The 26,016-nt window shown below is 27.3% G+C and overlaps 4 protein-coding genes across 15 annotated transcripts in view; 2 read left to right on the top strand and 2 right to left on the bottom strand.

Moving 5' to 3' along the window:
• Nucleotides 1-34: 34 nt before the first annotated feature.
• On the bottom strand, nt 35-3,042 carry LOC122717489 (T-complex protein 1 subunit zeta). Its single transcript, XM_043941602.1, has 7 exons — nt 2,844-3,042; nt 1,625-2,216; nt 1,173-1,508; nt 1,001-1,066; nt 714-936; nt 457-625; nt 35-355 (listed from the first exon to the last, which is right to left on the bottom strand). Exons 1-7 carry the CDS (start codon nt 2,978-2,980, stop codon nt 283-285), a joined length of 1,596 nt encoding a protein of 531 aa, XP_043797537.1. The 5' UTR covers nt 2,981-3,042; the 3' UTR covers nt 35-282.
• A 1,374-nt stretch (nt 3,043-4,416) lies between these two features.
• LOC122717473 (NAD-dependent protein deacylase Sirt4-like) lies at nt 4,417-5,849 on the top strand. Its single transcript, XM_043941565.1, has 4 exons — nt 4,417-4,615; nt 4,729-5,005; nt 5,078-5,360; nt 5,437-5,849. Exons 1-4 carry the CDS (start codon nt 4,561-4,563, stop codon nt 5,758-5,760), a joined length of 939 nt encoding a protein of 312 aa, XP_043797500.1. The 5' UTR covers nt 4,417-4,560; the 3' UTR covers nt 5,761-5,849.
• A 600-nt stretch (nt 5,850-6,449) lies between these two features.
• Nucleotides 6,450-9,304, top strand: LOC122717472 (puff-specific protein Bx42). Its single transcript, XM_043941564.1, has 8 exons — nt 6,450-6,544; nt 6,975-7,128; nt 7,216-7,383; nt 7,458-7,765; nt 7,907-8,042; nt 8,103-8,358; nt 8,486-8,867; nt 8,980-9,304. The coding sequence occupies exons 1-8, from the start codon at nt 6,531-6,533 to the stop codon at nt 9,188-9,190; spliced, it is 1,629 nt and encodes a 542-aa protein (XP_043797499.1). The 5' UTR covers nt 6,450-6,530; the 3' UTR covers nt 9,191-9,304.
• Nucleotides 9,305-12,948: 3,644 nt separating this feature from the next.
• LOC122717495 (IQ motif and SEC7 domain-containing protein 2) overlaps nt 12,949-26,016 on the bottom strand; it is a 77,368-nt gene continuing 64,300 nt past the window's right edge. For 9 of the 12 annotated variants that reach the window (XM_043941610.1, XM_043941615.1, XM_043941622.1 and 6 more), the window contains 7 exons: nt 19,818-20,165; nt 18,627-19,170; nt 17,482-17,841; nt 16,700-17,073; nt 15,357-16,012; nt 14,716-15,057; nt 12,949-14,562 (listed from right to left, as the gene is read on the bottom strand). In XM_043941610.1, coding sequence (XP_043797545.1) covers nt 14,291-14,562; nt 14,716-15,057; nt 15,357-16,012; nt 16,700-17,073; nt 17,482-17,841; nt 18,627-19,170; nt 19,818-20,165 — 2,896 coding nt within the window. In that variant the 3' untranslated portion in view covers nt 12,949-14,290. Of the gene's footprint in view, nt 14,563-14,715; nt 15,058-15,356; nt 16,013-16,699; nt 17,074-17,481; nt 17,842-18,626; nt 19,171-19,817; nt 20,166-22,768; nt 22,836-26,016 lie in introns of those variants that run through there. The other 3 variants (XM_043941619.1, XM_043941621.1, XM_043941617.1) reach the window with 3 other exon arrangements.

The following is a 26,016-nucleotide window of genomic DNA, read 5'->3' as shown; positions in this document are numbered from 1 at the left end:
TCATTACAATAAATCGAAATGAATATCTTGTAATCTGGAATTATACATTTTAGTAAATAATAAAAAGTTCAAGAATAAATATTTTTATCATTTTTAAATGTTATAAAAGTACTGTATTTCTTCTATTTAAAGTACTTTTGTTTTTTATGCTGAGCAATTCTTTTGTTATTCAAAGCAAATAAATTCAAAAATTACGCAGATTCATAAAAATCGAGCTTATATAAAATTTAAATTAAATGAAAGAACTTTAAATCATGAAAATCATGAAAAATTTGTTTTAATTTAACCTTTTAAAGAAGATAATCCTGCTCTCATAATTTCATCTACTAAAAGAAGATTACTGGCGATGATCGTGCTATAAATAAAAATTAAATGCATATTTCAGAAAAAATATAATAATAAATTGTTATAGTAAATTCCATTTTAATCTAAATAGAATTTTATAAGTATGCTTACCATGAATTAATAATTTGCTTTTTCACATTGTAATTATCATAAATACCAGCATCCGTGGGTTTTAATGCTTCATCTGTAGAAATATCTAATCCTACTGCTTCACCCAATGCAGATCTTTCTTCTAATAATTTAACAATTGTATCTTGTGCATCAAATCCACTGTTTACAGCTAAATGATGATTATTATGAATATTAAAATAAACGAACTTTAATAAGTTATATAAAGTAACAATAAAATTAATTCAAAAAATTTTTACCAAGAGTTTTTGGAATGATGAGTATAGCTTCCGCATAAGCTTGTACACCCAAACGTTGTTTTCCTTTTACTTTTTCTTTATATTGGTGGAGTGTTTCACTAGCAGCTACTTCAAAAGCACCAGCCCCAGGAATAACAGCACAATCATCAATAGCATTTTTAATAGCTCTTAGACCATCTCTTACAGCATCTTTTAATTGTTCCAAAGTATATTTATTTGGTCCCTAAAAATTTCTTATGTTAAAAATGAAAAAAGAACTCACTAATTTAATTTATTTACAATTTTACCTTCAATAGAATTGTTACAGAATTTGGTTTCTTGCATTCTTCAATAAATGTATATTTTGTCTCTCCCTATAAAAATATAAAAAATAAAAAAATGTTTTTTATTTTGCTAAATAATATTATTATTAACAAAATAATTACTATGCATTATATCAAAATTATAAAAAATATTTACCAATACATGTTCATATACAAGTCCAGCCCATCCTAAATGTTCTTCCTTTATATCATCAAAAGAATTCATAGCTGTTCCACCACAAGCCAGTGCTAAACGTTCCATATTTCTACGTTTTGCTCTACGCAAAGCTAAAATGTTTTCTCGAGCAAGCATATCCAAAGATGGTGGATCAATGCCTTTTTGATTTATAACGACGAATGATTTATCCGTTCCATCACATAATTTCTTTTTTAATTCAATTATTTTTTTTACTCGATTATCAATAAATTCACGCTCAGCAGCAACTAATTTCTCTCGTTCTTCAGCAGTTTTGTAAAAGAATCCACTGTTTACCTTTATAATATATAAATATTATTTTATTATTTGAATATATATAAATATATATATTATAAATATATATATTTATAATATAAATATGATAAATCTTTCTTTTAAATTAATTCATTTACCTCACTCTTTTCATATTCTAAACTAACATTACAAGTCAATATGTAAGCATTTTCTACTCTTTTAGGCATATCTGGATGTCTAGATCCATGATCAGTTACAATACCAAGAATCAAACTAGTATCTGCTGCAGTTCTATGTTGCATTTCCATTAATTCAATCATGTGTAAATCGATTTCCTGATCTTTTTGTCTAATAGCCAAAACTGCATCCACACATATTTCTGTCAATTTATCAGCTATAGATGGATGAATCTTAGTTCTAAGTGATGTTCTAGCAACATTCATTAAGTTTTCTTTTGAAGGCTCAATTGGTATTTTCAGAGAGTCTAATACTTCTAAAGTTTTGATTCTAGCTAATTCAAAACCTTCTGTAAGCACTCTAGGATGAAGACCTTCAGAAATATAAATATCAGCTTGTTTTAAAAGTTCTGCAATAATCAAAACAGTACTAGTTGTACCATCTCCAGTAATATCATCTTGAGCAGTAGATGCTTTAGCAATTAAAGAAGCTGTTGGATGTTGAATTTGCATTTCATGTAATAATACATTTCCATCTTTTGTGATTTTAATATCACCTGCACCAGAAACAAGCCTTAAAAAAATAAAATCAAAATTATATCAATATTTTGAACAGAAATTGAGATTTTAAATATATATTACAATAAAAAATATATATTAAAGATACGATTAATAAATGTATGTTCATATATTATTTCAGATATATTAAATTACAGATTTTACTTGAAATAAATAAAAATCTAAAATAAAGATATCATAAAAATCCAAGAGATAAAGATAAAAAGAGAAAAAAAGAGAAATAATGCAAATTTAAAGAAAAGAAAAAGATTTGTATTAAATTTTTGGAACTGATGAAAATATTTTATAATTTTAAAATATTCTAACTTTCTATATAAAACATTTTATATAAGTATAAATTGATTTGTAAATTGAGAATTTTTATATTTCATAATTATCAATATTTTACAGAAAAATCACTCTTACTTAATAATATATAAATCTATATAATTTTTCATATGTATATAATTGTTATATAAAATAATAAATATAAAATTTTTTTATAATTTTATATATCTTATTTAATTTTTTGTGTGTTTAATTTTATATAAGTTAATAACTTACATAAGTTAAATAAAGTAATTTTAATAATTAAATAACTTAAACAATTGTTAAATTTACACGTGAACATTAATATACGTACATCTTCATGGTGCCTTTCGGTCCAAGATTCGTTTTCATTACATCCTGAATTCCTTTTGCGGCAGATATATTAACGGCCAATGCTTGAGCGGCTCTAGCAAATTCAGCTTTGGGATTTAATAAACTAATTGCAGCCATTTCAAAGATATAATAAAAATAATTTATAGTGTATTAAAAGTACGTAGTCTTTCAATACGTAACTTTCGTCAATGGCTTCTCATCTGAATAATATAGATTATTAATTATTCTAGGAACTTTTAGTTTCTGAAAGTTATAATATTTGTCATTGAAAATTGAAAAACTCATTAAATAATATTTTATAATGCTATTAATAACAATATTTAATTTAAGAAAAATATTTTTCTAATTTATTAATTTAATCTTAAATTTTGATTTAAAAACAATCTTTAATAAAAATGCACTACTATGAACAATGAATCTTTAGATCATATATATATATATAAATATGACTTATGTATAAAAATCTATGAGTGAAATAAAGTTGAAGTAAAGATAAAATGTGATGTTACTTGTGGACAAAATATTTTAAAATATTTTAAAATGGTGAATTAGATACTATTGTTACAAGCAATTACGTACAAGTAAAATTATATATTTATTTGTAAATAATTTTTAAATAATTATTTATAATGATACAAATATATTAACATATTAATTTGTAATTGCATTATAAAAAAATAATTTATTAATAAATCATAATAGAATAAAAAATAAATTTACAAAAACTATTTCATTTTATAATTAATAATTATAAACAAATAATTTTTTTCTACACATACTATTCTTATTATTTTTTTAAAAACTAAAATGCGTATGTTATAAATCATAAACATAAGTTTTCACATAATAGTAAAGTTTCATATGATTTTCATTGTTATAATATTGTTGCAAATTTAATGCTAATTTAATATCTAATTTTTTCAATAACAAAAGTCATAATATTTAATATTGTGATTATATAAGTCAATACAAAAATGTTTTATTTATTACAATTGTATATTTTTATTGACGTATATACGTTTTATTTTAGTGACTCTTCATATTCTATCGATTGATTGAAGAATATTTTTTTCGACAAATTACTACGAAATTGTCCAATATTTTTTTTGACAAGTTGTAATTTCAAGTTGTAATTTCAACTTTTACATATGACATGATATTGACATATCTTATATTACTTTGATGAAATAAATGTCAAAATTATAATTATAATGTTATTTTTTTCCCCAATTAATTTTTTTTTTTATTATTTTTAAAGTCATAAGTCGGAATATGAATATAATGTACTAGAAATAACTCAATTTTTCTGCAGAAGGAGAATATATAACATTATTTCTATATTTCTATATTATGTAAAAACATCATGTGACGATGCAACGTTTGACTTCACAAGAAACTTTTAGTAGTAGAAAAAATAGTATACTATGCTCGTCTTTTAAATATATAACGATTTATGAATTATTATTTATGAAAAAAATATATAAAATTAATAATAAATTAAATAAAGATTTTTAAATATTTATCATATTGTATATGCAGAAATATGTTTTCAATAATATTTTTAATGTTAAAGAATTACATCATATAAGTTATTATAATAAATAAAATAACGATTGATGAAATTAATTTTAAATGAAATTGTAAAATTAATATTTATAACGTAATTATTATAAGCATAAAAGATTTCATTCTTTACAATGAATATTATGTGTATGAGATCACATAAAAGTGCTAATATAATAACCTTATTGTGTAAGTTATTTTAATATTAATTAATTATATTTAATTATTTCATTTAAGTAGATATTAATTTACATTACTAGTTTATATTGATAATATAAATTATTATTAAAATTATATTATAGGTAGAAGATATATATCAGATTTTTCATTTGTTCCTAAATGCGAACCTACAAAAGATTCATATTTATTGAAGTTAAAAGATTTTATTGATAGTCATGATAATATATGTGTACTAACAGGAGCAGGAATATCTACAGAAAGTGGTATTCCTGATTATAGATCTCAAGGTGTCGGTCTTTATGCAAGAAGTAATCATAAACCAGTTCTTTATAAAGATTTTTGCAATAGTGATGCTATTAGAAGACGATATTGGGCTAGAAATTATATAGGTTGGCCAAGGTTGTAATTTTTTTTATGAAAATGATTTTAAAATATTAACTTTAATATTTTAAAAAAATATTAATTTTATAGATTTTCTTCTATCAAACCAAATAATACACATAAAATATTAACAAAATTAGAAAATGCAAATAAAATAAGATATATTATTACTCAAAATGTTGATAATTTGCATACGAAAGCAGGAAGCAAAAAAGTGATAGAATTACATGGAACAGCATTTAGAGTAATGTGCCTTAAATGTAATGAAAGAATATGTAGATATTATTTGCAAAATATTTTTGATAGAATTAATCCAAATATGACAGTAACTAGTCAAATGATCAGACCTGATGGAGATGTGGAATTGACACAAGTAAATGATATAATAAATAATTCAAAAAATTCAGGTATAACTTAAAGAAATTTAATTTAAATGATTTATATTTTAGGAGCAAGTAAAAACATTTAAAGTTCCAACATGTGAAAAATGTGATGGTATTCTTAAACCAGATATAATTTTCTTTGGTGATAATGTTCCACATCAAATTGTAGAAAATATAAAATATAATATTGAACATTCAGATTCCCTTTTAATTATAGGTACTACATTAACTACATTTTCTAGCTATCGAATAGCATTACAAGCTAATAATATTGGAAAACCTATAGCTATATTAAATATTGGAAAAACTAGAGTAGATAATCTTGCAAAAATTAAAGTAGAAGGTAGATGTAGTAACGTCCTATCGAGAATTTATTCAATGATTAATTAGCATAAAAATATATTATATTTTAATGAAATATTTTAATAGAAATAATATAAATAGTTCTTTATTTATTTTTTAAATAAAAAATCATGGCTGTGATTATTTTATTATTATTTATTATATATAATTCGTATAAATAAAAGATCTTCAATAAATTTGTTTTTACAATTGTTTTTGTAATATTATATTAACATTATATTATATGAAAAATTAGGTTAATTAAGTAAATTATAATTTGGAATCTTAAAATTTTAAGCGTTTTTTAAAATGTATTTTTATAGACTTTGATATAAAATAAATATAAAATGATGTTTTTAATTATTTCGAAATTCAAAGGTTTAAAAATTATTTGCATATAAAATTTTGCATTATTAAAAATTTTTGCGAATTATATTAACGGGTTTTTACTCAAACTGATTGGACAATAGAAATATTGTATATATCAAATTCAAATTGCATTTCGGATAAAGAACTTTAATAAAATTAATTATTATTTATTAAAAAATAAGTTAAATCAAAAATTCAATTCTTATTGAGAATTCTTTTGAGATTTTAAAAATAAGAAATCTTTTCTTTTATATTTTAAAAAATATAAAATAAACATTGCATTGGAATTTTATAGAGATTTTATTAAATTAAGTTCTAGGGAATTTTTTTACAGTGATGCATTATTTTTTAACTTATATCTATTTTCGTTGTTATGATAAGTAACTTGCTTAGTACATACATAAATGTTCCCATAATTAGTGATATTACTACGTTTTACGATTAATGAAATGTCGCTAACAAGGTTAATAATTATTTCAAAATTATTTTTTATTATGTATCAAGTTTTGTATTATATAATTTTTATTATGTAAAATATTTGAAGTATTACAATTTTTCAAATAATACATTTTAATGTATTTAAATAAAGTTTAAAAAAGTTTTACTTGTTAAATAAAATAAAAGATGTAATCTGAATTTGTATTATTATTGCAATAATTTTTATATTGTATACAAAATATCTTAAATTCTATAATTTTTCGAATAATGCATTTTAGTTTATTTCAATAAAGTTTGATATTTGTTAAATAAAATAAAAGATATAATTGTATCTAAATTTGTATAATTATTATAATAATTTTAGTATTTACAAATGTTTTTTTTATAATTTTATTAAATATATTATTTATTAAATTATATAAATAATAAAAATTTATAAATAATTTTTATTACAGTTTATTACCTGCACCATCGCAGGTTGTATGGGACAGAGAGGATGAAGCACGAGAACAAAAATTACGGCAAAGACCTGTATCTGCTCTTGTTAAAGCAGTTATTACTGCTCCACCATATGGTCAACGTAAAGGATGGGTACCAAGAAATCCAGAAGTAATTAATATTTTATGTACATATTAATATTAATAAGAGTAACTTTTTTTAGTTTTTTTTATATTTTTTTTATTGAATTGGTTCTAGGATTTTGGAGATGGTGGAGCATTTCCAGAAATTCATGTAGCCCAATATCCACTTGGAATGGGAATGAAAGGAAAAGAAACAACCAGTAATGCTTTAGCAGTTCAGCTTGATGCTCAGGGGAAAGTGAAATATGATGTTATTGCTAGACAAGGTCATTCTAAAGATAAGGTAATGCAATGCATTTCTTCTTTTACATAAATATTACTTGATTTATCTTTATTTTATTTTATATTCTTTTACAGATTGTTTATAGTAAATTGAGTGACTTATTACCTTCAGAAATTACAAGTGAAGAAGATCCTAGTTTACAGCGTCCACCAAATGAAGAGATTGAGGAACTGACAGAGAAAACTAAGAAAGCTTTGGAAAAAATAACAAGATCAAAAATAGCTGCAGCAATGCCAGTAAGATGTGCAGAAAAACAAGCACCAGCACAATATATTCGATACACACCATCACAACAAGGACAATCATTTAATTCTGGAGCTAAACAGAGAGTAATTAGAATGGTTGAGGCTCAGATAGATCCTTTAGAACCACCTAAATTTAAGTAAGTTTTATAATATGAATTTATTTGGAACAAAGCATTGCATGAATTATATTTTAAATATTAAATTTAAAAAATCTAATACTTCTAAATCATTAAAAATTATTTCTTATATTATAAATAATATAATATTTAACTTAATAGAATTAACAAGAAAATACCACGAGGACCTCCATCACCTCCAGCACCTGTTATGCACTCGCCTACAAGGAAAGTAACAGTAAAAGAACAGAAAGAATGGAAAATACCACCTTGTATTAGTAATTGGAAGAATGCAAAAGTAAATCATTTCTTATATTGTCAATAGTTGAAATTTTACAAATAAAAAATTTATTTTTAGGGATATACAATACCTCTTGATAAACGTCTAGCTGCAGACGGTCGTGGATTGCAGCAGGTTCACATAAATGAAAATTTTGCTAAGCTAGCCGAGGCTCTTTATATCGCAGATAGAAAAGCTCGAGAAGCAGTAGAGATGCGAGCACAGCTTGAGAAAAAATTAGCTCAAAAAGAAAAAGAAAAGAAAGAAGATCATTTAAGACAATTAGCGCAAAAAGCTAGAGAAGAGCGTGCTGGACTGAAATCAGCTGCAATGGGTTTGTTGTTTACATTTTATATACTTTATATTGCATTCATTTACATATTTGTGTATTTATATATTAATATATTGAAAACAAGTTTAATACCAAAACTTTAATAGTTTATGTTTTTTTTTGTATATAGAAAAATCGGAAGAGTCACGGGAAAGAGATCAACTTAGACAAGAACGACATAAAGATCGAGCTCGAGAGCGGAACTTAGCGCGTGCTGCACCTGATAAGCGTTCTAGATTGCAACGTGAAAGAGAACGAGATATCAGTGAACAGATTGCACTTGGTTTACCAGCAAAAAGTATTCCAAATAGTGGAGAAGCACAATTCGATCAACGATTATTTAATACTAGCAAAGGAATGGATAGTGGATTTGGACACGATGATGAATATAATGTTTATGATAAACCCTGGAAAGATTCTAACTCTATTGGTTCGCATATATATCGTCCCAGTAAAAATATCGATAAAGATACTTATGGAGATGATTTGGAAAAACTTGTTAAGACGAACAGGTATTTTTTTTGTTGATTAAATTAATAAATATCTTTAGAAGCAATTAAAATGATAGAAAAGAATGCTTGAATTAAATATTCTTATAATAAAATATTTTTTTTATAATTTTAGGTTTGTTCCGGATAAGGAATTCAGTGGAACTGATAGATCGACGACACGATCAGGGCCAGTTCAGTTTGAGAAAGACGAAGAAGATCCTTTTGGTTTAGATCAATTCTTGAAGCAAGCCAAACGTGCAAGCAGTTCTACTACTACAACTACAAAACGTAAAGATGAACGGGAACAACGGAGAGATGATCGTGATAAACGAAGAAAACATTAAATTTTCTTGTTTTTTAATTTAGAATAAATTTTAAACATTTTTTTTTCTTCAATGCTATTTATGTTTAATTTTAAAATTAAATAATTGAACTTTAATTATTTCAATAATTATTTGATTCAATTATTTTTTATTCATTTCAATTAATCTAATCAGTATAATTCTACATAAATTCATAATAAATACACAAATTCTACATAAATACATAATTCAACACATATAAATAGATGTAAATGCCTTAGAATTTTAAAAAATGATGATTTTTTTCTATTTCTTCACATCATACTGTAACAGAAGTACAACTTTAAAACAAAAAAATAAAAAAAATGTATACAAAATTACTAAAATTGCTAATCATTAATAAATAAAAATAGTAATTTTTTTTCAATGATTTGTTATATTTCATTTAACAAAAATAAAGCTGGTTAAATTTGTTTCAGACTCAGTTCTTTATTAACACAATGTGCATACAGCAGATTAGATTAACAAAGGAGGCGATACTTTCGTATGGAGAGCGATTGTTATTTCTTAATTAATAATGTAGTTATTTACTTTCTCATCAAATATTTTTTTTTGCATAAAAGTTTATCGATACTATTTTTACAAGTTATTTTTTGAAGATCGCGTCAAATTGAATCAAATCTAACAATATTATTGTAAATTCACGAATTTATATTAAATTCATATTAATGATAGTTTTTAATATTATATTGCTTTATATGTAATGCTACTACTTTTTTTTTTTGTTCTCGCGATTCCCAAACTGTTCCAATTTTTTTTTGAAGTTATTTTAATGGAATTTATAATATTTCTACTTTGGTAATATTTTTCACTAATTTTACTAATGTCAAATTGAAATTTATATCTTTTACTTAACTATGTATATATGAAATCTCCCGCTTCACTTTTATACAATTCAATTGAATTGTATAAAATTATTGTAAGATGTAAGATAATTATACATGCAGAAACGAGTTTGAAGAACACTGAACTGTGTTTATAAATATGATCGAAAAATCTTTTTGTTTCCGTAGAAAGAAATAAAAATTGATGAATAATTTCGTCATTTTTTAATAAAAATGGAAATGCATATGTATATTTATAGAAATCAGCAAATAATAAATGAGTTTGTGAGAATGTTTATGATGATTTTTTTTCCTTTTAAACTTTCTTATAAATATTTCTCTCTAAACACGACTTAGAAGGTGATCTTTTTAATCAGTCTTTTCTTTTTTTTTTCACTCATAAGATTATCACAGAAAAATTTCTATGCTGATTTCTTTTTGTCTCAAAAATTCAAATGAATAATTCGTTTCGTTATTCACGCAAATTGACGCGATCTTTTAGTTCGTATTAGATTGATCTCACATTCTTTATTGTAAACCATATCCTTAAAAGCTATATTAAGATTTTTTTGCCAAACTTTAATGGAATTATTATTCTCTTTCGCAAATATTATAATATAATCAGAAAACTCTCCTGATGAGAAAGACTAGATTTAATAACGCTGAAGACTACAGACTTGTTTGGAAGTTTATATATAATGAACACTATCAATCATTTCAGTTGTGTTCAAGTTTTCAAAATTTTGTTTTTTTTAGCTGTAAAACATAATACCAATTCTTGCTTTAACAATATGAATAAATATTTTTAAATTTTATAAATATTTAATATGTAATCATTATAACTTATTTTTTTATTTGTAAAATAATAAGTACACAGAGTAAGAAATATGATAGCAGCCAAATTCTATAATTTTATATAAGAGGTAAAAAACTTTAACTATATCTAAAAATCTATCACTTTTATTTCAAATACGTATTTTTCTTTTTATTTTAAACGTGTATTTTTTTTTATTTTCAATCAAAATAAGCTATTAATTCAAAATCATATAATTTTGAAACAACCGAAGAATTTAAATTATGTAAATATAAGAAAATATAATTTATATATTAAACAGATATTAGAGTGTTTATCAATAGCATTACAAAAAATTATATTCTAAGATTTTTATTAAAGTAATACAAAAATAAATTTAAAAATTTATACAAAAATTGTTAAACGTCTAAATATATGATATTAAACATGATATAAAGAAATTCCTAAATTCTGAATGAATTATAATTTATCAAGTATCAAATTTTATTCTTTTATTATTTTGAATTGAAATTAATAAATTTTTTTATAATTATTATTAATTGATATTATGATTACTAATATATATATATATAATTATATATATATAATATATATAATATATATATATATATATATATATGTACAAATTATTTATTTTTCCAAATATAATTCTGTAGCCTTCAAAAAGATTTCTATTACATAATCTTTAAAATGATCGGTCAGTTTCTCATCTCTTAACAATAAGGTGTGGCAGTATATAAGGCATATAAGTTGTCTTCTTCTTTAAACAGTCTCCTAAAGACTTATTCTAGATTCTTGTAACATTGTTTAAGATGATGTTGAGAATTATTTATACATTACGAGACAAGAAACCAACTACTTGATTAATTAAATTTTTCGTTAGTACTTACATTGCTTTGGAAAGAAAAAAATTGCTTAAAGATTCGAACACTCAAGCAAAATTTGTGAAACATGACAAATGAGATTGCGAATGTTTATGCTTGATAAATATGTAAAAAGCATATGATACTTATACATGAAAAATATGTAAATATGAATAAAAAAATTTGTATATCTGTAAAAAATACATATTTATAATGTACAATATAAGATATAATACATACATATTATAATGTATTATGTATACATGTAATGTAATGTATCAAATATTAAGAATATTTTGTTTTGCAATTATTATGATATATTTTAATTTGAATTACGATAAATTACAAGCATTTTCTCTAAATTTAATAGCATTAACTGATAACATTTATTGATAAAAATTCATTTATATATGGAAAATAATGTTTTTATGACACAATATAAATAATTAATAATTAATACATATTTAAATTTATTTCAGTAATATTGTGTGGCGCATTTATCGATTTTTGTATGAATTCGTTAAAATATTTGAAATTTTAATTAACGCAGTAAATTCTATATATTTTTCTAAGATAACAATTCAACTTTTATTTCATTTTTCATCAGAAATCATCAGAAATATTTTTTAAATGAATTAGATAATTATTCATTTAAAATATCTTTATTGAATCGTTTAATGAAAAAAGAATCAAAATATCTAAATGAATTTTAATGAATATTAAATTTTGTCTAATTTCATTATGTTAGAGTACTTCTTATGTAATTTTAATTGCAATTCTTTTTTTAAATTTAAATTATTTATTAATATAAAATTAAATAGATATATTTCAAAGTTATTTTATTACTTTTGACTTACTTAAAAAAAATAATTCGATAAATTTTCGTCTTCTTAAAATTTTCAATATAAAATAATATTGTTTTAATCTGCATATCTTAGCTTTAAAATATGTATTTAATTAAAATAGATTTCGTTAAAAAAATAATTTTTTTAAATATTTTTTAATATACTTCAATATGAAGTGATATAAAAATAAAAAAAATTCTTTTTACGAATGATATTAATTTGTTAACCAATGAAAAATTAAATATATAAACATAATATATTCATATATATAAATAACATATATATTTTTGCAATATATTTTTGCATATATTATATATGTTAAATATAAATATGTAAAGCATATGTATTATGCAAAATAAAAAATATATTTTTAATTATGAAAAAAATATTTCTATTCAAAAAAATATTTTATTGTTGTAGATATTTTCAATGAAAATTTATGCATTTGCATAAACATTCGCATTTTAATTATGTATTTTTACAACAACGAAAAACGCCTCATTTTTCGGTTTTAAATGTTAATGCTTATAAAGATTGCTACATTTTTGTTTGTCCATTATTGTAATATTAAAAATTTGTTAGACATTGACATGCATCTAATATTGAAATGGAGATTGCTTATCAATTTTCTTAGACTACGGTTCTATTTTTGTTACAGAATTTTCATTATCATTGTAATTATACAATTATCATTATATATCTATTATATATTTTTTATATACAATCGTTTAAGTATAGCTATGTCCATACTTACTCAAAAAGAATACGATATTATACTAGAACCACTCTTTTTCCATAAACGATTCCTTTTTTTTATTTTTTTTTTTTTCTTTAATTTTTCTTTAAATTATTAAAAAGATTCTTTTAATTCATTATTTAATAATCTTGATTTATCAATAACTGTTATAAAGTCTAAGTGACCAACTGAACATTATCTACATACGTAAAGGGAATACAATTCTCTATTAGAAATAAGTATAAATAGCATAAGAAAAATGAATCAAATCAATGTTTTTTTTCACTTTTGAATGAATAAATACTATACACGCGTCTCTATAGAAATTATTTTATTTTTATCATCTTGCCAAATTTGTTTTTTTTTTTTATGTTTTGACTGTGATTGGATCCTGCCCAATCTAATAAATTTATACATTCAATTGCTTAGATCTTTTCTTATTTTTAGATCTTTTTTATTTCCTGTTGCATTTTATTTATTTCTTCTTCTTTTCTTTTATTGCGTTGCTTCCTGAAGCAAGCTTTTGAATTTCAGCTAGGGAATCACTTATCTTTTTTTCTTTATCTTGAAGATAAGGTGGCTTCTTTAATCACGTATAAAAGCACTATAAATTCATTTGCTTCCTTAAAATCAAAAGCAAAAGAATTTATGTGTTCCATCTAATAAGAAGACTGGATATTTGAATTATCCAATCATGTTTGGCAGCAAATACTTGAAATATATTATTCAAGTTTTCACAAGAAAATATATATATTCAAGATTTAATATTTTTAGTATAGTCTACATAATTTATATATAGTATCATAGTCATAATAGTATTATAATGAAAGCTATGATATATATAAATATATAGAAAATATTTCAAACATTATTTTCTCATGAAATTTTGAATACTATATTCTATGTATTTGAAATATATTCTATGTAAGATAATATTACTCTATGTGTTTTTTTGTAGGAATTTCATTCGGTCTATTATTTCTTAGATAATACCGATATATTACACTTCTGTAGTGCGACTGTATGGGCTGGATTCCTCCGATTGTGAAAGTTTTCGTTCTCGTTTAGTGAATAGACCTCCTAAAAAAGATGGCTGCTGAGCCAGTCCTTTAACACCACCAGGGATTGTAGCCCCTGGATGTATAGAGTGAACTTGTCCAGGATGTTTAATGCCTTGGCTCATTGAGCTGGCAGATGTAGATTGAAAAGAAATCGACATACCACTATCAAGTGAACCCACGCTTCCACGTCGCTGCGGTTTTTCACCAGCAACTATGAAAAAATATAAAAATACATTTAAATTTCAAATATTATTTTTTATATTGATTTATTGCAAATATTATCTAAATCTTCTCAATCGATACGTTTTGGAATTAATTTTTGAAAAATTAATCTATATATAAAATATTGAAAAATAATATTTACATTGTTCATGTATATCCAAAAGAGAATTACTAAGTGCAGAGCGTTTCAATTGAGTTTCCATGTCGGTAGTTTCCGATCTTTCGGAACAAGGCCCCGGGCAAGGACATATCTCAACGTCTGCTACTCCAGAATCTCTATTTTCAGCACCACCTCTGGCGCTTCTACTGCTTTTCTGTCGTTCTAGTTCCGTCTCAATCCGTAAGGTTTCCATCTCGTCCATTTCACTGATAGATTCTCTAAGATCCTCAACAAATTTGCATCTATCATGTGCGTTTCTCGCATTGAATGTGACCAATACTTTTCCATCCACGCGTTGGGAGAGTCTAATTCCATACGGATAATCTGAAAAAAAAAAAAAAATTAAAACAAAGAATAGTAGATGACAAAAATGAGTTCAAAAATATAATATATAATATATAAATATATAATTGTTAAATATATAATTATTTATGCTTGAAAAATTATAATAAAATATTTCATTAGGGAAAAAAAATTAGAATAACAAAAAAAGAAAAAAAATATTTGATAGTATAAATAAAACATGTTTATTTAATTATTAAATATTTAATTAATTATTATGTTGATATAAGAATATATCATCATGATATCATGATATAAATGATTTTAAATACGAAACTCACGAGGAACTTCAAACAGTGTGACCACCATTCCGCATAATGGAAAACTTTGTCTAAATGTATAAGTAACACTGTTTTTCTTCTTACTCAAGATCTTTGTCACAACGAGAAGATCATTGAAGAGGAATACTTCCCGTTGATGTACACCCGGTCTTTCCTTTTTGTGAATATCTGGGATCTCGTACAATCTGCAGTAACAAACTAATCTTCTATGTGGTAAAGCCATATTAGGTTTTTTACCAACTATTGTCGCTTGAACTTTCATTACTTGAGAAACATGATCTGAGCCAGGTTTAAATTCATTTTCCTTCACTCTCTCATAAATTCCAACTAATATGTCTTTATCAATATCTCCACAATCATCTATTCCTCTAAGATTCTTGATAAAATCATCCAGCCTCATTCTACGCTCTGGTTTTAAATTTGGTGTATGCAAATCAGTATTCAGCATGATTATTGCAAAGGCCAATACAAAGACAGTATCCGCTGAGCGTAGTCTGGATACTACATCGGGATTGCATTGGCAATAACGTTGGCTAAACACCTCCATTAATCTCTCTATCTTTTGAGCTTCGCCAGGCATTCGAAAGTATGCTTGAAATTTTCTCAAGGCGACATCTACTTGCATTCCTGATAGATCCAATTCATGCGAAAAACATCTAAAAGAGAAATTGTTAAAAATTATTTTTATTTTATTTTATTTTAAAGTATATCATAATTAGTAAAATATATTATAATTAATAATTAAGCATTAATAAATAATACAATTATATAAAAAATTAATAATATTATAATTTGAATTTAAATTATAATTGAATTTAAATTATGATTCTTTTAATGATAAAAGAATCTATTTATTTATTTATATTATTTAGAGATATTTAGAAATATTTCAAATTAATTTTTTATTTTAGATTTCAAGAACAAAATTAGTTTTCATATTTTCTTAAAATTTATTTTAATATCATGAATGTTAGTAGCTGTGCAACCGTGAGTAAAGTTATCTGTTACCAATCCACTTTGACCTAAATTTTTTGTCAAAATAACATAACGACTGGTTGTAAATAGATCAATACTATTTTTAGTATTCTTTTCACAGCGATTTACAGAATTATCTTTTGTATCTATCAAAGAATCGAATATAGAAATGAAATCAATTGCGTTTTTAGAAAAATAATAACAAGAAAAAGAAATGAGCAATGAATCCAAACTGCATGTTTTCGATTACTGGTCATGATAAATAAATAAATTAATTTTGAATGTGTCATTATATTCTTTAGTTTTATTTATTTTTTTTCACAAGAAAATAAAATGTACATAATATAAAAGTATAAAACGATACTTACTCAAGTACAGCCATATTGAAGGGATTTTGAAGATTTCCAAGATATTCTCCTATCATTTGTTTGGATAATCCTTTTCTACTAATCAAAAATCTAGCCACACCCTGAGGACTATTTTCCAAGAATCCTCTTCTGATCAAATAACTAATCCCACGTTCTGGTTTCTTATTAAATAAATTTAAGCCCACTCGATATTGGCGTTTTCTAACAGTTTCCGATACTTTATAGCTTGTTTGAGGTATATTTTCCGGATGGTCCATGAGGGGAAGTTGATAACCGGAACTGGCATGTGAATGACCAAGATCTTTTACACTATTTATCATAGCGTTAGAATCTGTAGTATGGTTAGTGCACTCCTGATGCTCTGGTGAACTTGACTATAAAAAAAAAAGATAAAGTTAAATTTAAAAGAAATTAAAAATAAAATAAAATAATATATATATATATATATATATATAAATTTTATATTCTTAATTTATCAATTTATTTATTAATAATTATAATAATAGTGTTAGTATATATTCATCTATATAGTAATATAGATGAAAGTATTACATCATCTTCTTTATTATATGCAAATATTAAAATAGAATTTATATCTATAATATATATTTACAATAATAGGACAATCAGTACAATTATTTGATTACTATTAATTTAATTTACATCTTTTTATTTTGTAGCTTATCTATTTATTTTTAAAATTTCATCAAAACAAAAATATTTAATTTTAAAATTAAATGGTCACTTAAAAAGATTTTAGACGCAGAATAGAAAAAACTCACGATTCCTTTATGTTTCCATACAGGTGATCCTCTTTGAGCGTCTCCTTCAGAACTCTCGCAATTAGTGGAATCGCTTCCAGAACTTTGAACCGAACTTAGACTACCATTTTCAACGCTTTTGCTAAGACCATTGTGACGTGGTTCCATAGATCTGGACGTAATGGAAGACGTTCTTTTTGGCACTTCCGGCGGTACTTTTTTCGCTGATCCTCTCGTTCTACCGGCGGAACCAAGATGACCAGCGCTATTCCAGTTTTGAACCACCTGTGTTTGAAGATTATGAGGCGTCGATGGTGATGTGCATGGTGTTCGTAATAGATCTCTCGGCGGTGTCTCTTGTCTGATGCTGCATAGTGTCTCCTGGAATACAGAATAGGAATAATTCTTTTTATAGTTATTATATTTATATATGTAGAATAAACGAATTTTACAAAATAAACTTTAAAGTTAAAAGAAAAAATAGAAATATTTTTGTTCTATGCATATTATATGATAGTAACGAATTAATTAAAATTATTCGATATATTACAATAAATTTATTAATTTAGTAAATATATAGCTACATTTACTAGAGAATCAATATATAAACATTTTTTAATTTTTAAAAATAATAGACATTTTTATGTATAATGGATATCTGAATAAAATCTTACATAAATGCATATATTCATTAATTAATCTATGTAATCATGTATCTAGTAAGTGTTATGCTTTTGCCTAATAGATATATTTGCATCTGATTTTCTACAAGAAGATTTTTTCTATTTTTGATACAAAATTTAGTCCTCTTCTTTGTTTTTAACTTTTAATAAATACGATTATAACTAATTAATATAAAACAAAAAATGTAATCCTAAATTATTGTATTTTGATCAAATTTTATTTTAACTTAATATCCTTTCATCTTTAATTTCCTTAATTAATCCTTTCATCTTCATATTTAAAATTTTATAATATATATAATATTATAATATATATAAATTATATAATATATATAACAATAATCAATATAAATCAAATATCAAATTTCATTAAAATTTGAATAAATTGAAAGAATTTACGTTTTACAATGTCTCATCTTTTCAAATTCAAAATTCCAAATTCCAAAGAAACAAATCAATCATATGATAAGAAATGTAAATTACCTGTGGATTGTAATAATGCATACTAGATCCGCTTTCCTGGGAGCTGGACTCCCAGCATGGACTAGGTGGTAATTGTTGGTGTCTGTTGCAAGGACTGGGAGCCAGAGAAGGCGTGTGTCTGCCACTTTGATGTATATTATGATTCACGTGTGGATGACCACCGATTTGAACTTCGCACCTGCCGCTCTGGCTCCTCGGTATCGGTGACTGCGAGTTCTCCACGTGCCTCCTCTCTCTCAGAGACATGCTTCTGATAGGCATTGGCCTGTTTGCTGTCTGTGGTTGTTGTATATAAATTTGACTATGATAAATCATCCTTTCGTGCTCGTTTGCGTTTGAAACTCTCTCCGAGGTCTCTTGCAGTTTTCTGCTAAGGCGTTTCTCTGCTTTCGCCATGGCGGTGATAGCTGCGAATTTCTTCAATAGAGTGTATCTCCTAAAAGCTCTTTGAATAGTCAGTGCAGCATTTCTCGCTTTTACACCGCCGTATTTTCGTTCCAGCATCTCTATCTGTTTGTCCAGCAGATCCTGAGATAATTCATACCTGTTTCAAAGACCAAAAATTGTAATGAGATGATGAAATTCACTTTGTTCAAGTCAAATCAAGTTTTGAACTATAAGATTCATAATTGTTTGACTTTTATTTTTTATTAAATATATTTCTTTAGACAGGGTTTATATTAAGAAATAGTTTTCGCTAAAGAGAAGAAGTTAAAAAGTTGAAGCTTGAATTATAAATCGATCTATGAACGAAGACGTGCGTTCTGAGAAAATTCACTTCTTTTTAATAGCCACAAACAACGTAAAGATCAATGTAGAAAATTCTTAGATAACGAAAATCAAAAAATTTGTCAACTAATTCACTTTTAAAATTGATTTACAAACGAGTTTCGTATTACAATTGATTTTTTATCGGGAATTTTCATAAATTTTCATAAAAAAGATATCTTATTAAAAATTNATTTTTTTTCTTAAAGAATCTCTCTGTAAATCCCAAATCTTCTCGTTCTTTCAAATTTAAAAAAAAAAATTCCAAAATTTTTCAAATATGAAACAAATTTTCAAATTCGTCAAAAGAGGAACGGGAGAGCCATCAAATTTGTCGTCGATTGATTTTTCGATCGGTAAGTAAAAAAAAAAGAAAAAAAAAAGAAAAATGAAAGGAACGATGAAATCAGATGTTGATCTTACGCATTCTGTAGCCTGCATCTCTTCAGCACGTCTCCGTTACGTACAGGTCCTTTTTTAAGATGATTCTGTTGATACCCTGTAGCTTGTGGCTGACCGCCATACCCCTGCACCATGGTGCCGTAGCTTTGCGGCTGATTATATCCCGCGTGAGTGTACACCCTCACGTTAGACGTTGAATTGTATGGACCGTGGGCGTAGTTCTGGCTTTGAACGTACGACTGGCCCGTGATATAAGATGTGGTCAGGGATGTTTGACTGCTGGACGAATACACGCCGTGCATACCACTTCCGTGCATTTGGCTCACGTTTGCCGTGTGCTGCGACGGCCTTTCCATCTTTTGCGGGAAACTGTAATAAAAAAAAAAAAAAATGGAATGGTTAGTCGTACATTTAACGATTCATTGTTACGAGAGGCTGTCAAGATCGATGGATATATTACGATCCCTTGAATTTTAAATAGATAGATCTTTCAACCAACTATATAACGTTAATTTTAATGAAAATTAGATAAGTTGGATACACTGTTCATTCAGGAGAATGATTAGAGGATTTGGGATTTAGTTCGAGATTTTTCGAAAAAGCGTGAAGCAAGATTGTAAATTTCTTTCAGGATTTTCTATTTATATATAGGAATTTTATAATAAATTGTACAATAGAATTAATTCGATCGATATTTTAAAATCGTGTACAGAATAATTTCGAGTGGAATTTTTCATTTCGAATATTGCCATGCATTCGATAGCACATATGTACGCAATATATACTGTAATAAATCGTGTAAACGAGGTTATCGTCGAAGACTTGCAGATTAGTCTCGCGGACTCATCTTGCTCTTGATCGTGCACACGTCCGTACACGAGCACCGTCATTGGTTTATTGAATATCCGCCCGCCACGTGATTGGCAAACGTGATATCCGGAGATCTCGCTTGCCGGGCGAGATAAATCGTCGGTTTCTATTGAAACGCGTTTTCTAACATTTACGAGGTAAATTTGACGCGATAATTAATGACGAATATTTTAATAAGAAAAAGAATCAATCCCTACGGATCGATTTCACTTATCACGAATTTTTTTTTTTTTCTTTTCTTTTCTTTTCTTTTCTGGACGAAACGAATTAACAACGAAAATTTTTTTATTCTACTCGTCTTCTATATCTAAATTTTCCGACGATTCGACGAGAGTAGAATTGAAATCCACTCGAAACTAGTTATAATTCTGAAAAGAAATTTACCAGAAATAAGCCTGCCAACTATAACTACAACGAAACATCGCGGTGAATGGTCGCGAGGAAAAACGCCACTTCTGTTCCACCAGCTGCAGGCAATTACCATTCGAGGGACTGTTTCGCGCTTCGTGAATCACACGCGATGAATCATACGTCGAAATTCACCCCCGTACAATTGTTGGATAACAACCTACCCCGTGAGAAATCCTGCCACGCAGACCACCATGTCGATTCCTTCCCTCTCGATCACACGCTCACTCGATTATTCGATTTCGATTTTAATTCGATCGATCGGTTCAAATCGAACACCACATTTTTCTCAGATTAATATTCTTCACTTCACTCTCGTAAGAAGAAAAAATTTCTTCCTCGGGATAGGGAAAGTTCAAAGAATTTAGTTTTACGATTTTTGGATAACAATCAAGAGATTGTAATTTTTGGGAATTTTTCTTCTTCGTGAAAATGTAATTTTTAAGATTCGTGGAAATTGAAAAACTCTTGGTGAAGATTGAAAACTTTGAGAATTTCTAAGTGTTTTAATATCGAAAGATATAAGATTTTAGAATTATTCCAGAATTTGTAATAATCGATTATAACTTAATTTTAGAAGGAAAAGATTTTAGGATTATTCCAGAATTTATAATGATCGATTATAACTTAATTTTAAAAGTAAGTAATCTCTATTCGGAGGAAAGGGTAATCTCGATGATTTCGAGAATCGCGGATGGTTCAAGCTGGATAAGAAGGATGGAAGGAACGGTTGGAAGGTTCGATGCGAACTGGAGGAAGGGTCGTGACAGTTTGAGAGATCCTAGTAGGGTGGGCTAAGGTGATCGAGGATCGCGAGCAGCTGGCAGCCACGGGCATTCTTCGTCCTCGAGGATCGGAAATCAGTGACAGTCGGGGAACGAGTGATACGAGAGAGCACGTGTGCGCATCGGTCAACCCAGTTGCGTGCAACTTTCTATTCTTCCGTCCAATTTTCCCACCTCTCATTCGACAATCTCTTCAACGGTGTATTCTCTATGAAATTTTCCACGAAATTCGTTTTCCTTTTTTTTTGAAGGGGAGGAAGAAAGGAGACAACTTCTCTTATGTAGATTCCCTTATTTTATTTTCTTTCTCCCAGATTTGTTAATCCACCAAAACTGTCTTAAATAAATTTTAAAATGATTATAATTTAAAATTTATATTTAATTTATATTTTAAATTTACGTGCGCATACGATAAAATATTGAACAGTTTGCGATAAAAATAGCAGGTTGTCACAGGAAAAATATAGAATAAAATGGAGATATTTCGTGAAAAATTAACGAACACGATTCTAATTCTTTTTTTTATTTTTATCGAATTTTTTAAACGAGAACAAAGTCCACAACTTCTGTATCTATTATATTTTATTCTAGAACAAACGAATAATGAAATACGTATGCAATATCGAGAAGAAAAGAAAAAAATTAATTCGAACCCGAAATGGGTTAAGAGACACTCGAGGATAAATGGCTTGTGTACCCTGGCGAGCTTCGTTATTTCGCCAGAAGTGGAGAAGGATAAAGGGATGCTACCTTTTCGAGCAGTCCTTGAAAACGTGTATCGATTTTCACATGTGTGTCAGCAGGTACGCGATGAAAGATATCGAACGATGATGATGATGATGATGATGATGATGATGGCCGTGACACTTCCATATCCTTATGCAATATGCATTCAATTAAACGACTTACGTAACGTATGGAAGTTTATGGCTTGCACACTGAGAAGTCTGAAAAGTTCCCTCGTTGATTGGATTTTGCCAGGGTCGATGAGTCATGCGAATTAGATGACCTACGTTTCTTTCTTTTTCATTTGGAAGCCAGTATTCTTATAATATTTTAATATGTCAGGATTTTTTAAAGAATTTATTTTGATTTGAAAAAAAATGGGAAAGCAAGATTTTTTGTCTTTCCGAATTTCCCAGATTAAAATTTAATGATTCGTTATATGTACAACATTCTTGTAGAAATTTTAAGAGTAAGAAGTAATTTTCTTGGCGAATAGAAAGAGCATGTCACTTTGCGCATCATTCTTTTCCATCAAAGTTTTTCTTGCGATCGTCTTAAATGAAAGGTAATTGCGGGAAAAGCTAAACGAGAAATTAAAGCGTGTGCACACACTCACGATCACGTGTATCATTGAATTGTACATCGACAAGAAATCGTTCGTATCTGATATTATTAATATCATCATCTCGAGCAATTGGAAATTACACTTAATATACAATATCGAATCGATAACGTTTTTAATAACTTTTACTTTCTCATGAATCAATCATGACAAATCACAACGATAAAATAAAAAAATAAATTATGTAAAAACCGTGGAACGCAACTACAATTTTATTTTATTCTTCTCAATCCTTCCAACTTATGGATTTCATAAATTAATAATCGACCCGATATAGGGATATAGGGATATTTCAAAATTGTTCCTAGACAATTGGAAACAACCGAAACGATTATTCGGCGCATATCTTCGTGGATTAAAATTCAAGTTGCTTAAAAATCGCAAAAAAAAAAAAAAAAAAAAGGACGAGCAACGAGTCAGGTAAACGCTTTGTATTTTTTTACAAAGTGCTCCATCGAAGAGGAAGAACAAGAGCGTTTGAGGGATCGAGAGAGAGAGAGAGAGAGGATACTGGCGGAGCCACTTTGATTAAAAAACACGGAGCCAGGTGTTGAGTTCCGTTTGTTGTGTGCGCACGCACACGCGTGCAAGCGAGGCAATAGCACGCGTACATCCACCGGCACGAGCTTCGTGCAACAGCCGACAAGCAGATGTTTCGATTCTTGGGAGGCTTTAAAAAAAAATTCCACCCTGCCTCTCAATATATTCCAACGAAAAAACGAAAGACCGCCCTCTAATGCCATCGTTTCTACGAGAAACTTGTTTGTTCCGTGTACATATATATATATTTGTGCACGTGAAAGTGCAATAAACGCAATATCTGCTTTACCGTGCTGGAGATCGCGCATAATGTTTGAGAATTACGATAGTGAGATTTCTGTTCCCTAGAATGTTGAATCTTGAGCAGAAGTAGTGAGCTAATAATATCAATTATGAATTAATTGAATTCTTCATATCTAATCTAAGTGTTGTTTTAATTGATTTCGATACATTCTAGAACGAGATTGGAGAAATCAGGTTAGGTTTTTGAATAATAACAGCTTTGGAAAAAAATAAAATATAAATTCTCCAAACAAAGTGATCCTTAATTTTTCCACAATATTAAGGATCCAACTAAGGAAACAAGTTTAAAAAGAATTTTTTACCGACAATCGATAACAGCTTGATTCTCACTAGGTAACCAGGAAATTAATTCAATCCATTTCATTTTCTTTTAAAAAAATATGTATATATATATATATCTCCTTTGAAAAGCAAATCGAAATAGCATCGCGACGCGATGGAAAATGTTGCATTCACAGGAGTGAAAATAATAGCCTCGAAGCGGAAAGTGAATACGAGTCTCTCTCAACCGACTCGTCGTGGAAAACAAACGCCCTTTCATCGAGCCTGCTCTCGCAGTTTGCGCCCTCGATAAATTCTTAGAAGCGACTTCTCTATTGTCTTAGAGCGGCGTTTGACGTTGGACGGCGTCTACTTTATCGCGGCAGACGAGAAAAGAGAGAGAGGGGGAATTGAAGAGAGATGTTCTAGCGCATAGCCACTCGTGCGTTCATAGGAAGACAAAACCCTCAGACGCGTAGGCTTCAGGTGGAGTGCATCAGCTGCCACTTGGACACGCGCCATAGAAACCTCTACTGTGTTTCCTTATCCTTTTTTTTCTCTCCTTCTTCTTCTTCACTCTCTTCTTTCCTTCCTTCCTTCCTTCCTTCTCTGAACTTCACTTGCGTGGAATAGAGCAGATCTCGATTGGTTCAATTTAGAACTGTGCGTGGAAGATCGTAACGCTTTGATTTCAATTTCTCCACTTCTAGTTTTTTATTTTACAACTTTTTCTTCTTTTTTATCTTATATATCCTGCTCTGTTAGCAAACGGAGCAATTTTCTGTTTTCTGTGAAATCGCTTTCACGGAATTAATTTATTCTTTACACGAAACTTTCATAGTTATTATTTATTTCAATATTGAAAAATTGTCATCGATTATCAAGCAAAGGAATATTATAAATTAACATTATTATCAATTCAAAGACTTTTCTACACTCATTTATTCACGATTGACAAATCTTAAAAACTTAAAGCAAGGAATTCAATTTCCTAATATCCGATCCTTTTGTTTCATCATGAAATTGTACAAAATTTTTTTCTACACTCGATTTAATAAATCTCGAAAGAGATTTTTCCCCCGGCCGAAAGAGATTCGGAAAACTGGGGTTCATTGAAGACAAAGATAGAAAAATGGACGAGGAGGCGCAATCTCTCGTGAAATCGCGCGATTCACGTTACGTGTATACGGGAAATTAACGTCACGTAATTAAACGGCGTCGCGTGCAAAACTGGATTCGTGTGCGAGGCACTCGCTCGGTGCTCACGAGAATTCTCCTCCCTTTCTCTCTGTGCGTTTCTCCGCTTGAAATCTAGCGTAGATTTCGAGAAAAAAAAACAAGAAGAAAGAAAAGGGAGAATCTTTTGTGAACGTTCTTTTTTTTTTTCTTTTAAAGAGGCAACGGTTGTTTTAAATCGGGAAACAAGCTGTTCAAAAAGTAAACCATTGCGCCTTTTCACGAATCATTTCGTGCTAAAGAAGCTATTTCGTTAACAGGTTCGCTTTTCAAACGGTTGTTTCACGGTTCTCTGCCAACTTTGGATATTTTATATTTATAGACACCGGGCATTGCGCAATCGATAATCATATGCATTCTAATTATATAACTAGGAAGAAGGATCGATTATAACGTATATGATTACGTACGTATATTTTTCGGTCCAAGTATTTGTTTATAAAAGTTTTTATAAAAATTTGTCAAAGTG

The sequence above is a fragment of the Apis laboriosa genome, unplaced genomic scaffold (genome assembly GCF_014066325.1).
Source record: "Apis laboriosa isolate Shangri-la unplaced genomic scaffold, ASM1406632v1 scaffold5213_cov150, whole genome shotgun sequence".
Taxonomy (NCBI): Eukaryota; Metazoa; Arthropoda; class Insecta; order Hymenoptera; family Apidae; genus Apis; species Apis laboriosa.
This window is presented reverse-complemented; position numbering and strand designations above follow the sequence as displayed.

Coding starts and splice junctions, on each gene's coding strand:
- LOC122717473 (XM_043941565.1), top strand. CDS start 4,561: ATGAATATTATGTGTATGAGATCACATAAAAGTGCTAATATAATAACC. Junction 4,616..4,728: donor TAATATAATAACCTTATTGT/GTAAGTTATTTT, acceptor ATTATATTATAG/GTAGAAGATATATATCAGAT. Junction 5,361..5,436: donor GAGATGTGGAATTGACACAA/GTAAATGATATA, acceptor TTTATATTTTAG/GAGCAAGTAAAAACATTTAA.
- LOC122717489 (XM_043941602.1), bottom strand. CDS start 2,980: ATGGCTGCAATTAGTTTATTAAATCCCAAAGCTGAATTTGCTAGAGCC. Junction 1,509..1,624: donor TAGAATATGAAAAGAGTGAG/GTAAATGAATTA, acceptor TATATTATAAAG/GTAAACAGTGGATTCTTTTA. Junction 356..456: donor AAGCAAATTATTAATTCATG/GTAAGCATACTT, acceptor TTTTATTTATAG/CACGATCATCGCCAGTAATC.
- LOC122717472 (XM_043941564.1), top strand. Junction 7,384..7,457: donor AAGGTCATTCTAAAGATAAG/GTAATGCAATGC, acceptor ATTCTTTTACAG/ATTGTTTATAGTAAATTGAG. Junction 8,868..8,979: donor AAACTTGTTAAGACGAACAG/GTATTTTTTTTG, acceptor TTATAATTTTAG/GTTTGTTCCGGATAAGGAAT.